The sequence below is a fragment of the Dendropsophus ebraccatus genome, chromosome 8 (assembly GCF_027789765.1).
Source record: "Dendropsophus ebraccatus isolate aDenEbr1 chromosome 8, aDenEbr1.pat, whole genome shotgun sequence".
Taxonomy (NCBI): Eukaryota; Metazoa; Chordata; class Amphibia; order Anura; family Hylidae; genus Dendropsophus; species Dendropsophus ebraccatus.
In genome coordinates this window covers 70,004,096-70,018,706 of record NC_091461.1, presented here as the reverse complement: position 1 = coordinate 70,018,706, position 14,611 = coordinate 70,004,096, and the positions used below count along the sequence as shown (strand labels likewise).

The 14,611-nt window shown below is 43.4% G+C and overlaps 1 protein-coding gene across 3 annotated transcripts; it reads right to left on the bottom strand.

The window, feature by feature from the left end:
- Positions 1 to 425: 425 nt before the first annotated feature.
- LOC138798643 (steroidogenic acute regulatory protein, mitochondrial-like) lies at positions 426 to 12,416 on the bottom strand. Of its 3 annotated transcripts, none has more exons than XM_069979182.1 (7): positions 12,245 to 12,416; positions 9,959 to 10,078; positions 6,486 to 6,625; positions 6,234 to 6,401; positions 5,589 to 5,773; positions 2,457 to 2,550; positions 426 to 1,605 (listed from the first exon to the last, which is right to left on the bottom strand). In XM_069979182.1, exons 1-7 carry the CDS (start codon positions 12,306 to 12,308, stop codon positions 1,501 to 1,503), a joined length of 876 nt encoding a protein of 291 aa, XP_069835283.1. In that variant the 5' UTR covers positions 12,309 to 12,416; the 3' UTR covers positions 426 to 1,500. The 3 variants fall into 3 exon arrangements, with proteins under 3 accessions (XP_069835283.1, XP_069835284.1, XP_069835285.1); XM_069979183.1 differs by having other exon boundaries at positions 6,243 to 6,401; XM_069979184.1 differs by lacking the exon at positions 12,245 to 12,416 and adding an exon at positions 10,817 to 11,097.
- Between the last annotated feature and the right edge of the window lie 2,195 nt (positions 12,417 to 14,611).

The following is a 14,611-nucleotide window of genomic DNA, read 5'->3' as shown; positions in this document are numbered from 1 at the left end:
TTCTTTATATATAATGCTAGATTATAACTTACATAGAGTCCCTGATCCAGTGGGCACAGATGGTAAAGGGTTACTACTGCAAAAATCGATTTTTTTTTTTCTAATCAACTGGTTTCAGAAAGTTATATAGATTTGTAATTTACTTCTATTTAACAATATCACACCTTCCCATACTTACAGCTGCTGTATGTCCTGCAGGAAGTGGTGTATTTTTTTTTCAGTCTGACGCAGTGCTTTCTGCTGACATCTCTGTCTGAGATTTTTAAATAGAAGTACATTACAAATCTTTATAACTTCCTGAAACCAGCTGATTTGAAAGAAAAAGATTCTCACCAGGGTACGCCTTTGAGTGGTGAACCATCCTCTGCCAAATCCTGCATGGGTCTTGGTGGTGGTGGTATTTTAAATACATTGCTCCCCCCCCCCCCCCCCTCACGGAATGGTCAGTGTCTTACAACGTGTGAACATAGCCTAAGAGTGTGACAGATTTATCAAGTAGGTCATTGGGGAGATTTCTCAGATCAGTAGAGAGGTTGCCTATAGCCATCAATCAAGCTATAGGCCTAGGGCAGTGTTTCTCAACTCCAGTCCTCAAGACCCACCAACAGGTCAGGTTTTGAGGATTTCACAGGTGATATAATTATAGTCAGTGCACCAGTAACTCCCACAGCTGTTCGTTGTATAGGATATCCGCAAAAACATGACCTGTTGGTGGGTCTTGAGGACTGGAGTTGAGAAACACTGGCCTAGAGAAAAGAAATCTGGAATCTGATTGGTTGCTATGGGTAACTGTTCCCTTGCACAGTATATGAGAGATCTCCCTTCTGGTGTTTGATAAATGCTTTGTCCCACTTTACAGAACCTTTTTGGCACAATTTTGAGGCTCATTGTTCCTCAGGCCACATACCTTAGAACAAAGCCATAACCCATCTACAGCAAACACAAGACCACTTTGAGGACTCTGCTTGTGCTATTTAGCTGCAGTCATCATACAATCTACCATATTACAACTTTGTAGTAATATCTAATATAGCACCCATAAAAGTCTATTCAACCATTCTGTACTTATGTATGACTTAAACGTCATATGAGGGCGGACTGAGGTGTTTTTGTTGAAATCTGAAGGCACAGAATGAATCTTAGAGACCAGGCAGGGATAGGTTTTACAACCATACTAATTCCTATAGTGTTATCATTAAAAGCAGGACCGACCCAGAGGCCTTATTCAAGAATTAAGAGAGAATTAGGAGCATTGCCGGATCATCTATCTCCTAACAGTGCTCCGGAGAAGATACCCCGACTAACAGTGCGGGACCAGCACCAAGGAGGAAGGTAAGACACAGACCTTCCTCCTCAGTGTCCCGGGTGCTATAAGGGGCTATCAGCAGGTTAGATTTGTCTAACCTGGTGATAGTTTCCCTTTAAGACCAGACAACTATTCAAGTTTTGATAGCTAACATCATGAAACATACAGTTCTTGAATGGATTTGCAATAACAGGTTAAGAAGTATTTTTTCCTGACGATAGATGTCTTCTCAGATGTTTAATAAAATCGGTTTGTGACTGTGACAGGGCCTTGTCGGTCACAGATTGGGGTATCCAGCCCTATGGACAGAAAATATTTAGAGAAGAACATTTAGAGGTTGTTTTCAATGGTGAACCTAGATAGTTTTTAGTACATTTTTTCATCATTTGAAACTTCAGCTATAACAAATATATGAAGTGATGCTAAGACAATAATTTGCCTGGAACTCAACTGAAAAAATTCTGTATTATTATTGTCAGTGGTCAGGATTATAGACAGTATTTCATAAACGCATCAAAAGTTCAAACTTTAGGTCTCTATGATATGTGACAGTGACACTTTCCCATGAGTGCTCATGCACATGGGGATGGATCCTCTATACATTAATAGCCGATGCACAGGCTCCATCTGTAGATGTGATGCACAGGCTCTATCTGTAGATGCAATAACTTTAGTGGAGAATACACACACATACTGTATATATATATATATATATATATATATATATATATATATATATATATAAATGTTAGAGGACATATGTACATATTTGGCACCACTTTTACAGTCCTGTACAAAATACAGCCATGTGCATGAGCTCTCAGTCCTTGAGCATGCCTTGCCTCAGGATACATACTGCAAAGCCAAAGCCGTATACTGACAGTGGCATATTTAGAATTCTTGGTCTGTTAGACATTTTCTTGCCCATAATCGTCAACTTTTTATTTAAAATAAAAGCTTTAGTAAGAGATACCACTAAGAGCTAAATTATTGCTTCATTAAAAAATAAACAAATAAAATAGCTGTTTGCTTGTTTTGCAGCTGATCCCTGGCCCTATTACATAGAGAGACATCAGCCAGTTCTCCTAATAATCAACCCTTAAAGCTGTTTCAAAACTATAGGTAGACATAAATACCAATATTAACTAACCTTAAGATCTAAGTTTAGAAGCCATGTGAAATGAGTTTTTCCACTGTCGCCTTCAATAGGCCGGAGTACAATACAGGTGAGACCAGCTTCTGCCCTATAAGGGGAAAAAAAAGAAAATGTTAGCTCTCTACCACAGCAGCTGAATCATACAGTCATGCAGCCGAATGGATAAATTGATATCTTAAAAAGGATTCCCACCCAGTATGTGGCTATTTATGAAAATACTGTACAAGTAAAAAGGTTTAATGATTGTGTGTGTGTGTGTGTGTGTGTGTGTGTGTGTAACTAGTGAATGGCAACTATACCGTCTACTCCCTGTGTTTATTTGATATACAATGTCACAGGAACCAGGAAGAAGCTGACAGGACTAAGGAACATCGGAAGTTGGAGAGCCAGCAGCAGTGAGTATACCTTGATTGTTATTTTTACAATACCCACAGGTATGGAGATTTTTTTGCCTAGACAACACTTTTAGGTTGGGTTCACACTACGTATATTTCAGTCAGTATTGTGGTCCTCATATTGCAACCAAAACCAGGAGTGGATTAAAAACACAGAAAGGATCTGTTCACACAATGTTGAAATTGAGTGGATGGCTGCCATTTAATGGCAAATATTTGCTGTTATTTTAAAACAGGGGTGGGAAACCTTTTCCATGTCGAGGGCCGGTCGGGCATTAATAAAATCATTCGAGGGCCGCATACCATGTGCGGCAGTTAGTAGCGTGGGTTTGCAGCACCCAGGGCAAGGCAAAGTATTGTTCCCCTAGTTCCCCTGCTATTGTAGTTAACCCCCAGTGATGCCCTGCTATTGTAGTTAACCCCCCCAGTGATGCCCCTTGTAGTCTAGTTAACCCCCAAGTCATGTCCCTGGTAGCCTAGTTAACCCCCCCAGTGATGCCCCTTGTAGTCTAGTTAACCCCCAAGTCATGTCCCTGGTAGCCTAGTTAACCCCCCCAGTGATGCCTCTGGTAGGCCTAGTTAACCCCCATCAGTCATGTCCCTGGAAGCCTAGTTAACCCCCATCAGTCATGTCCCAGGTGGCCTAGTTAACCCCCATCAGTCATGTCCCAGGTGGCCTAGTTAACCCCCATCAGTCATGTCCCAGGTGGCCTAGTTAACCCCCATCAGTCATGTCCCAGGTGGCCTAGTTAACCCCCATCAGTCATGTCCCAGGTGGCCTAGTTAACCCCCATCAGTCATGTCCCAGGTGGCCTAGTTAACCCCCATCAGTCATGTCCCAGGTGGCCTAGTTAACCCCCATCAGTCATGTCCCAGGTGGCCTAGTTAACCCCCATCAGGCATGTCCCAGGTGGCCTAGTTAACCCCCATCAGGCATGTCCCAGGTGGCCTAGTTAACCCCCATCAGTCATGTCCCAGGTGGCCTAGTTAACCCCCATCAGTCATGTCCCAGGTGGCCTAGTTAACCCCCATCAGTCATGTCCCAGGTGGCCTAGTTAACCCCCATCAGGCATGTCCCAGGTGGCCTAGTTAACCCCCATCAGGCATGTCCCTGGTGGCCTAGTTAACCCCCATCAGGCATGTCCCTGGTGGCCTAGTTAACCCCCATCAGGCATGTCCCTGGTGGCCTAGTTAACCCCCATCAGGCATGTCCCTGGTGGCCTAGTTAACCCCCATCAGGCATGTCCCTGGTGGCCTAGTTAACCCCCATCAGGCATGTCCCTGGTGGCCTAGTTAACCCCCATCAGGCATGTCCCTGGTGGCCTAGTTAAAGGACAACACCCACAAAAAATTTTTTTTGCTCATTTAACACACATTACAAAGTTATATAACTTTGTAATGTGGTTAAATACCCGGCCTGGCCCCCTTCCCCCACTTTCGGACCCCCGACCCCCCACCCCGGAAGTTAAAGAATGTATACATTACCTATTACGATCGTCACGGTCCTCTTCTCCGGGGCGGCATCTGGTGACGACGACGTCAGAGCCGAGGGGCGGTCCGGGTCTTCTTCCTCCTCGGCGTCTTCATGCAAAGTGAATGGGGATGAAAAGGCTGCTGGTGCACATGCGCACCAGCAGCCTTTTCATTGGCTGGAGCGCATCACATGGCTTCCAGCTTGCTCAGCCCTGATTGGCTGAGCTTGCTGGAAGCCATGTGATGCGCTCTAGCCAATGAAAAGGCTGCCGGTGCGCAAGCGCACTGGCAGCCTTTTCCATCCCCTGGACCCGGAAGTCGGAGACATCGCTGGATGGCGGACGGCGGCGACGGAGAGGCGGACGGCGGGCGAATCGAGTGGCGATCGTCACCGGAGAGATGGTGAGTATGGTGTCTGTGTTTTTTTTTTTTTTGGGGTCCCGTGGGAGTTGTCCTTTAACCCCCATCAGGCATGTCCCTGGTGGCCTAGTTAACCCCCATCAGGCATGTCCCTGGTGGCCTAGTTAACCCCCAAATAAAAAAAATAAACATCCCACTCACCTTACCTCCGTTCCCACGCTGCCCATGTCCTCTTCTGTCCCAGGTCCTCTGTGCCAGTCTTCTCCTGCAGGCAGCGCGCGATGAAATGACGTCATCGCGTGCGGCCCGCAGGAGACGCAGCTCCCCTGTGATGCGCGCCGCTCTGGAGGAGGAAGGAGCCGGCATAGACAGCATCCTCCTGTGTCCGGCAGCTGACACAGGAGGATGCTGTGTATGCCGGCTCCTTCCTCCTCCAGAGCGGCGCGCATCACAGGGGAGCTGCGGGCCGCGGGCCGCATCGGGAGGTCTCAGGGGCCGGATGCGGCCCGCGGGCCGGAGGTTCCCCACCCCTGTTTTAAAACAACGGCTGTTATATTGAAATAATGGCAGTTATTTACTGTTATATGGCAGCCATCCACTCAATTTCAACATTGTGTGAACAGAGCCTTTCTGTGTTTTTAATCCACTCCTGGTTTTGGTTGCAATATGAAGACCACAATACTGACTGAAATATACGTAGTGTGAACCCAGCCTTAATATAATTTAGTCTAGCACCTGGACAGTTAGAAAGACATGTAACATTTATTAATACATCCACTTACTCCAGTGTACTTTTACACAAGAGCAACGTGCTGAACTCTGGTCATAAAAGAATTTTCCCCTCAATATTTTGACAAAATCAATCTTAGGAAAATTGAAGTTTTAAGATTGTATCTACCTTATTATTCCCTTTTGAGGAGGCATTAAGTGAGAATCAGTGGCAGTCCCAATAAGATAAAGTGCTGATCCCTTTCGGTAGCAATGTCGTACACTGACAAAGTCTCTCTGACTGACCATATTTGCAGGAATCTGGGCTGTAATTTCTCGTGTCAATATAGTATTTCTTCCAATTTTTTGTAGAATCTGGAAAAAAAGATTATGCTGCAGTGATAAAACCATACAAAAAATGTAAAGCTTTTGACTAAAAATGACCAAACCTTGAGCATGTTTGGGTTCGTCCAAACCCAGACACTCTGCATTTGATTAGCAGTGGCTGAAGAAGTTGGATGCAGCCCTAAGGCTGTCTGGAAAACATGGATAGAGCTATAGGCCGGGCTCACACAGAGTATGACACTGGCCGCTCTGTCCAAAAATATTTAAAGCTGATGAATAGTGATTTATCCCCTAGAAATGTTCATTCATTTAGATTACTATAATTGCAGTTTATAGGTAAAAGCATTTCTTTTTGTAACCTACAGAACTGTAGGCAATGTCAGTATCAAGTATGGATTACAGGATCAGTTATAGTTTACCGACATGTTTAAGAACTGTAGTTATGCAGGTTTTATAAGTCATTTAGCTAGTTTCTGACAATAATTATTACCTTTATTACCTGCACTTTACTGATGCTTGGATTCCACTGATCCATCTGTTCAAGTTTTTCAAAAAGTTGACTGTAGATAAGTTCTGGTGGTGAATCTATGACTGCTTCAGCTCGAAATACTTTTCCTATCCTGGGGAATGTCTTGCTTAGAATCCAGTCACCATTCCCCTGTAGAAAAGAAGGACCAAGAGTTTGAAAACAGGTCTGTATGCTGACAGCCATGTGTGTACCTATAGATCACTGGTGCCCAACCTGTTGTGTCTCAGCTTGCCAGCCATCTTGTTGGAGCATAGATATTGCTTTGTGAAGTGTGTCCTCTGCTTGGGTAAAGTAAAACAACTCTTGGCTGGAAAGAATTGCGGTTTCTCTGAGGTCATGAACTGTATTAATTCCTATGAAATAAAATATAATGTAAGTTTATTAGCATACAAATGTATTCCCTTTCCACTTCATGTTGCATTAAAGGGGTATTCCAGGGAAAATCAATAATTTAGCAAAGGAAAGGGTTAACCAAGGTTAACCCTTTCCTAATATACTTACCTGTTGTTTTTTGGCCCCCCAAGGAGATCTCCGGTCCGGTCACGTGATCTTGCAGCTTGTTGCTCGGATCCTCTTCTCCTTCCGGTTCGGTGACGTCACCCGGCCGGCGCCGCTCTCCGTCTCATTAGCAGCAGAGCACTGAACCCTGACTGGCTTGGTAGCGTGCAGCCAATCAGGGTTCAGTGCTCTGCATCCCCACACGCTTCAGAGTGGGGGTCCCCTGAGGCTGCAGTAAGTTATCGGGGTCGTCGGGCTCAGTGCCGGTCACCAGTTACATGGGCCGGCACTGCACTACAGCAGGTGATCACTCCGCAACCCCCCCCCCCCACCTTGTCAGCGATGCCGACCGAGTCCCGGGAGGGGATGCGGCGGGCGGCATTACTTCATTCATAGCTACCAGACACCCGGCTGCCAGCCGCATCCCTTCCCCTCAGGGACTCAGGGTCGGCATCGGTGGGGAAGTAATGTGTATCGGCTGCTGATCCCCCCGGCCCCCCTCCCTGTGTCCCTGTCAGATCGCTCACCCCCACCCCCGGAGCGTGCTGCTGGCCCCGATCTCTGCACTGGTCTGAAGCACCTGTACTCAGCTGGCAGGCGCTGTGTACAGAGCAAGAAATCTCTCCTGCCTCAGTCACACAGAGCCTGCCAGCTGAGTACAGGTGCCTGAGACCAGTGCAGAGATCGGGGCCAGCAGCACGCTCCGGGGGTGGGGGTGAGTGATCTGACAGGGACACAGGGAGGAGGGGGGGGAAGTCCTGCAAAGTAATATGTATTTGCTGCTGATCCCCCCCCGCCCCCCCTCCCTGTGTCCCTGTCAGAGATCGCTCACCCCCGGAGCGTGCTGCTGGCCCCGATCTCGGCACTGGTCTCAAGCACCTGTACTCAGTAGCTGACAGGCTCTGTGTGACTGAGGCAGGAGAGATTTCTTGCTCTGTACACAGCGCCTGCCAGCTGAGTACAGGTGCCTGAGACCAGTGCAGAGATCGGGGCCAGCAGCACGCTCCGGGGGTGGGGGTGAGTGATCTGACAGGGACACAGGGAGGGGGGCCGGGGGGATCAGCAGATACACATTACTTCCCCACCGATGCCGACCCTGAGTCCCTGGGGGGAAGGGATGCGGCGGGCAGCCGGGTGTCTGGTAGCTATGAATGAAGTAATGCCGCCCGCCGCATCCCCTCCCGGGACTCGGTCGGCATCGCTGACAAGGTGTGTGGGGGGGGGGGGTTGCGGAGTGATCACCTGCTGTAGTGCAGTGCCGGCCCATGTAACTGGTGACCGGCACTGAGCCCGACGACCCCTGATAACTTACTGCAGCCTCAGGGGACCCCCACTCTGAAGCGTGTGGGGATGCAGAGCACTGAACCCTGATTGGCTGCACGCTACCAAGCCAGTCAGGGTTCAGTGCTCTGCTGCTAATGAGACGGAGAGCGACGCCGGCTGGGTGACGTCACCGAACCGGAAGGAGAAGAGGATCCGAGCCACAAGCTGCAAGATCACGTGACCGGACCGGAGATCTCCTTGGGGGGCAAAAAAACAACAGGTAAGTATATTAGGAAAGTGTTAACCTTGGTTAACCCTTTCCTTTGCTAAATTATTGATTTTCCCTGGAATACCCCTTTAAGTAAGTTGTTTATGATGCAACATCTAGTTCAGTTACTTTGCAAGGGGCCCCAGTTTAAAGGGAATCATTCTGGTGAAAGGTTCTTTCAACAATTCAAAACTTTACTGCTACTAAGGCCAACTTATGTAAATTACTACTCATGCTCTCAATTCCTATACAAATGCATGGTAAATAGATATTGGATATACTGTATGCAGTTCTTTTATTCTAATATCTTATTATATCATCAGGTAAAGCCATACAGACTGCAGCAACTTAAAGGGGTTATCCGACATTAGAAAATTTTTCATATAATGCTGCATTATTAGAAATCATAATAAACAAGTTATGCTTACCTCTCCAGGCTCCCCTGGTGCCCTGCTATGGGGTGCCTGGTGTCCCACACTCACTTCAGCCACTTCTCAGCCAATCACTGGCGCTGTGCTATACCACCTCAGTCAGTGATTGGCTGAATTAGCTGTCACTCATGAGATGAGTTCATCTCGGAAGTAGTGAGGCTGCAGTTGCCGGGGGACACTGAAGACTTCTCACTGGGGAAGCGTGGAGAGGTAAGCATAATATGTTTGTTATATGTTCTAAAAGAGTAGCATTATATAAAAATTGTCTAATGCAAGTAGTTTAGACCCTTTTCCTGTCAGTATGATTTTTACAGCTCAGTTACAAGCAATGATATTGCAGTTATTTGTCATCTAGCCATGATGTACTAATGTGCCAATATAAAAGCTTTGAATGATTTAACATAAGTGCAATGAGATTTTTCATCTACATGGCTAATGCACACATTGCTCTTTATACGTGTATCTGTTCTTGTATTCTAAGCCCAGTGCAACCTTAAAGGGGTTATTCCATGAATGAAAGGTACCCACTATTAACAGAATAAGTGATAACTAGCTGATTAAGGACGGGGTGAGGTGTTTATTAACTGGTAGGACCCCCATTTCACGGGAATGGAGGCCTTTTTTCTGCTGAAGAGAATGGAGCAGCAGCATGATTCCCAGTGTGCATGCTCAGCTCCCATTGCATTCATTCTCTATAGGACTTTTAAACAAATTCAAACACTGAACTCAACTGCTCAGTGTTTGAACTGTTAAAAAGTCCCATAGAGAATTACTGGAGTGGGGGCCAAGCTTGCACACTGGGAAGAGGGGCCTCTATTCTCAAGAGCGTTGGGGCTCCCAGTGGTCAAACCCCCAATGCATCAGCTTGTTAACCTTAATCTTGAAATAACTTCTTTTATTATATATAAAAAAAAATTCGACTTGCAGGGATCACTGCATAGTAACTAGCCCAACGAACAGCAATCGCATTCCGTACATTGGGCTGTGTTACTATACTGAGCAACTAAGCTTGCTTCCTCTAGCAGTGTTGTATGCTAAGTAACATCTCCACTTAAATACTTCAACTACTCAGGCTCTTGACCTTTTTGAAGTTGTAATTGTATGTCTTTAAAGAAGCATTTAGCGGCAATATAAATGATCAAGTATTTATCGTATCAGTAGGTACTGACACGACAATTTCTACACATTCTTTATATTTGACATTTATGCTTAATGGACTAACTCACCTAATTTTGTGCACATCATTTTCTGCAGAGACACAGGTATATTTGGGAAGCAGTTTGGTGTCTTCAAAATAAATTTTGACATTTCTCTTCCAAACGCACCAACTGCGGGCCGTTGCAGACCTAAAAATGCACACAAGGTATTGTAATTCAGAATGATTGATGAGCACACATATTGTTTTCAATGCATTAGGACAAAACAAAGTAGTTAAAATGATGTACAATTTTTTATAGTCTATGAAAATAAACTTGCAACCTGATTTTATGGATGAAGAATACATTGTAAAATGCTAGATCATTAGGCAACCTGTACATGTATATAATGATCTCCAGATGGTATATCTGCTGCAGGATCATCACACAATATATGTCAACTGCATAGAAAGCTTTTCAAATCCCTATCCATGGTGCTGACAAAAGCCATGGCTCTAAGCATGGTTGATGTATCCCAATATGTCACCTTCATATAATGATGTATGTATGTGTATATCGCCTAGAGATGAAATTATACAAACTATTTTCCAAAATGTTCCAGGTAATGAGACAGAGAAAAATGTTCTGCAAAAAGACAAGTGCAAAAACTATTTTGGTCTGAGGGCCGCATTGTAAAATTTTGCTATTTGAAGGAAAAGCAAGCAGATAATTGGGTACATTACAGTATATACTGAGAGGAGTTCATAGGTAAAGAGGTTGATAAGATTTCTACTATGCATGATCTGTTTGCATAAATAAATGTGCAGTCTAGTGGGTAAAAACCTTTAGAGTATATTCACATGTGGCAGATTTGTTGTCAAATGTTTTGTGACCTGTTCCATACATCTCAATGTGGTTACTTCTTCAGCATGCACTTGGATTACTTACGAGAAAGACAGCATAGAAACTACACTATTGGACCAATATATATGAAGAAAATATAAGATCTAATCCTATTTCATTCTTTAAAAACAGTTACTGAAAATGGAGGAAGGTCCCCAAAGTCTCTCTATATATCCATTGAACAGACTTCATTATAACCTATGGGGTTAGAAGCATCCGCCATCCATAGGTTCACGACATATATGTTTAATGGATGCCTGTGCCAAATGCCAAACAGTGGCAACCATCACCCATAGTACACCAGTATGCATTTATTTACTGGACTCAATCCCTTTTTTCATCTTCTCTTTTGACATTGATGTATACTAGCCAGACAGAGGCCCAAAGGACATTCATTTGGCCTCCATCTTACTAATGGACGTTCACACAGTGTTTTTCTTTGTTTTTGACCAACTTCTCACTAAGGTTAAAAATATTGACCAAAATACTGGCTGAAATACTATGGGGAAATTTATCAGCGAAACTGTGTCAGTTGCCCCTAGCAACCAATCAGATTCCACCTTTCATTTTCCAAAGGGTCTGTAAGGAATGAAAGGTAGAATCTGATTGGTTGCTAGGGGCATCTCCCCCATTTATGTGTCAGTATAGTAAAGGACTATGTTCACACTATGTAAAAACAACTGCCATATTTCATAACAGCGGCTATTGTTTCAGAAGTAACATAAATGTGAACAAAAAAACAAAAAACGCAATATGAACCCAGGTTAATTTTCATAGCCCTTTTCAGACACAAGGCCAATGTATATTTCTATATCACCATAAATCATTCCTCACTCCTCAACTGTAACAACAAATAAACTAAAAATTATTGTTGCCATTGTACAAACTCATTTATGCAATTCTGTTTTCCTTTTATTTTCCTTTTCAAGTGCATAGAGATCTACTGTTATAGATGTATACATTAAGATACAATATAAGTGGTCATAGCACATTTCTAATAGTATACTGAAAATTCTAATTAGATCCCTACTAACATAAAGCATGTGCTTTATAACACTGTCTTTTAATGAATGTGACATGTTTAGAAATAGCCCCATGCCAATATGCAGTATAAACCATGCATATACACACACAAAGAAAAGTCACCATACAGTCTTTGTAGCACAATAGTATAACACACTGTAAGTAACCGCAATCATGTGCTATATGAATACCAGTAATACATTTTTGTGCTGATATAGATATAATGTTACAGTAAAGCATAATGTAGACAACTGCTGAGAAGTAGAAAAGATTTATAATCTGAGATATCTGACTTTTCCCAAGAGAAAGAGAATTTCTACTTCACCAATTTAAAGGAAAAAAATAGACCTAATCTGTGCATAAACATTATTAATCCAATGCAGAATTTCAAAAAAACTAATAAAAACATTGCATGAAATCTTGTATTTATGCAAACGGGATATACTGTACCAGTGAGTTTGCGGAGATGTTGGTGGGAAATGCCACAGCACAGTTTGAGAGTTGCAGGAAGCATGGTGTTCTGTATGTGCAGTCCGGCCTCCCTTGCTGGAGAGGCTGTGCATACTTCTGTGTCCTATCTTTATAGTTATCCTGAAGGACAGCACCTGATGATAGGCAGCAAGCTTCTAGATAGAAAAGGCGAGTGGATGGAGTCCAAGGACAGAGAAAACCCAAAGGGAGGGGAGCGACAGAAGGAGAAAAAAAATTATCAGTCGCAAGTTCACAAAGCAACTTGCTTTCATCTTTACTGTACACATCTGCATATGCAGTGTTATCTGACTTGAGATTTGCATTGGCTTCCTCCCGCAGACCTTGAACAAGAGAGACACATGGATTTTCTTTAATATCTTTCTACTTACAGACTCCTGATAATTGTCTGAAAATATTTAAAATCAGTGTCCAGAAAGGGTTAACAACTGGCAATTGGCCATTAAACTTTATTCACTTGGTTACATACTTTATATAGTACAAGTTGCAACTCTACAACCAAAGTAAGTGCGGTTTTTAGTCACTGAGCCTGAAAATCTGTATGTATTTGGATGAGATTTATCTGTTATATTCATGCACTTGCAAGTAACAATCTAAGGAACAAAACACAACAAAGCGTCCATAACCAAGATGGATGACATTATGAGGCAATTCCAGGAATGTAACAAACAGCGGGAGAAGGCCATCTGCAGGTTGGCCAGTGAATAAAATGACTAGAACAAGGGTGTCATCATTGAATAAAACACTGGTAAACATAATATTGTGTGCTCTTCAGGTACATTGTGACTACTGTGATTATACAAAGAGAAACTCTACATATCTCAAACTTTTTATCATTTTGTTTGGGAGTCATACAAAGTATCCCAAGTATCCCAATATAAGTGGTAATATTTCACATTGCTACTTATTTGCCAATTATTCTGGACTTCATTTATATATACTTCTCTAGCTAAAGGATATTCTGCCTACATTGAAGGGTTGGAAATGTTTCTTATTCTAATCTATGTTTGTAAGAGTAGGGCCGGATTTTTTTTGTCTTGATCAGGGCAGTTTCTAGGTAATTTGGCCAACAAGGCGAATCTCGAAAGATGTCCCCTTCCCCTCACTCCCACCATTCAAATAATGCTGACATTATTACTAATTTTACATAATTGGATCAATTATTTTGAACTCCAATAATAAACCAATAGCCAAACACACTATAGATATTTTTCTAACATAAAACTAAAGTTTCAAGAGGCCCAAACCTTACTCCCTGAAATTCATTATAAATTATATACTATGCCTCCTGAAATTCATTATAATATACACCATACCCCCAAAATTCATTATATTACATGCTGTGCTCTGTGAAATGTCTTCCACTAGGCCCATTGAAATGCATTTAAATATACAGCGTACCCTTGTAAATTAATTGAATTATACAGTTGCCACACTTTTTACAGCAGTGATGGTTTTTGTATCTTTGTTCCAGGGGAACAAAGTAACAGTTTCTAAGCACACCATGCAGAGAGAGTAGGAAAAAATGAGGGCACTCACCCGTGTGCTTGACTTCTTTATTTCATTTCATGCATGCAGACGAGGACATGGTCTGCCCGCTGCAGTGAGGACGCCAACCCCTCCCCCGGTGGCACGTGTCATCATCTACTCAGATGACTGATTAACTCAGATGATTCTGATTAACTCCCGAGATCTGCAGACCCATGTGGGTCATGTGCGTCAAGTGCTGCAATGATTAAGAACCTATCGTCTCTATGGCAAGTTGGAGAAGTGCATGTTCCATAATTCCAGCCTTTCCTTTCTTGGATACATCATCTCTGACAGACATCTGCAGATGGATCTAACAAAGCTGTTGGCTGCTCTTCAGTGGCCATGCCACGTTGGCCATATAACAGTTCCTGGGGTTTGCCATTATTGGCAGTTTATTCCTCAATTTTCCACCATAGTTGTGCCGAGTGTGACCATTACCAAGAAGAATGCAAACCCCAAACATTGGCCAGCCAAAGCTGAGCAAGCCTTCGGTAAATTACAGTCCACTTTTGCTTCTGCTCCAGTACTGTCTTGTCCAGACCCCTCCAGACCATTCTCTGTGGAGGTGGATGACTCTTCTGTGGGTAGCAATTAAATGGGGTTGTCCAGCAAAAATCTTTTTTTTTTTCAAATGAACTGGTGTCAGAAAATTATATAGATTTGTAAGTTACTTCTATTAAAAAATCTCAAAAATTCCAGTAATTATCAGCTGCTGTATGCAATGCAGGAAATGTTGTTTTATTTTCAGTCTGACACAGTGCTCTCTGCTGACATCTCTGGCCTAAACAGGAACTGTCC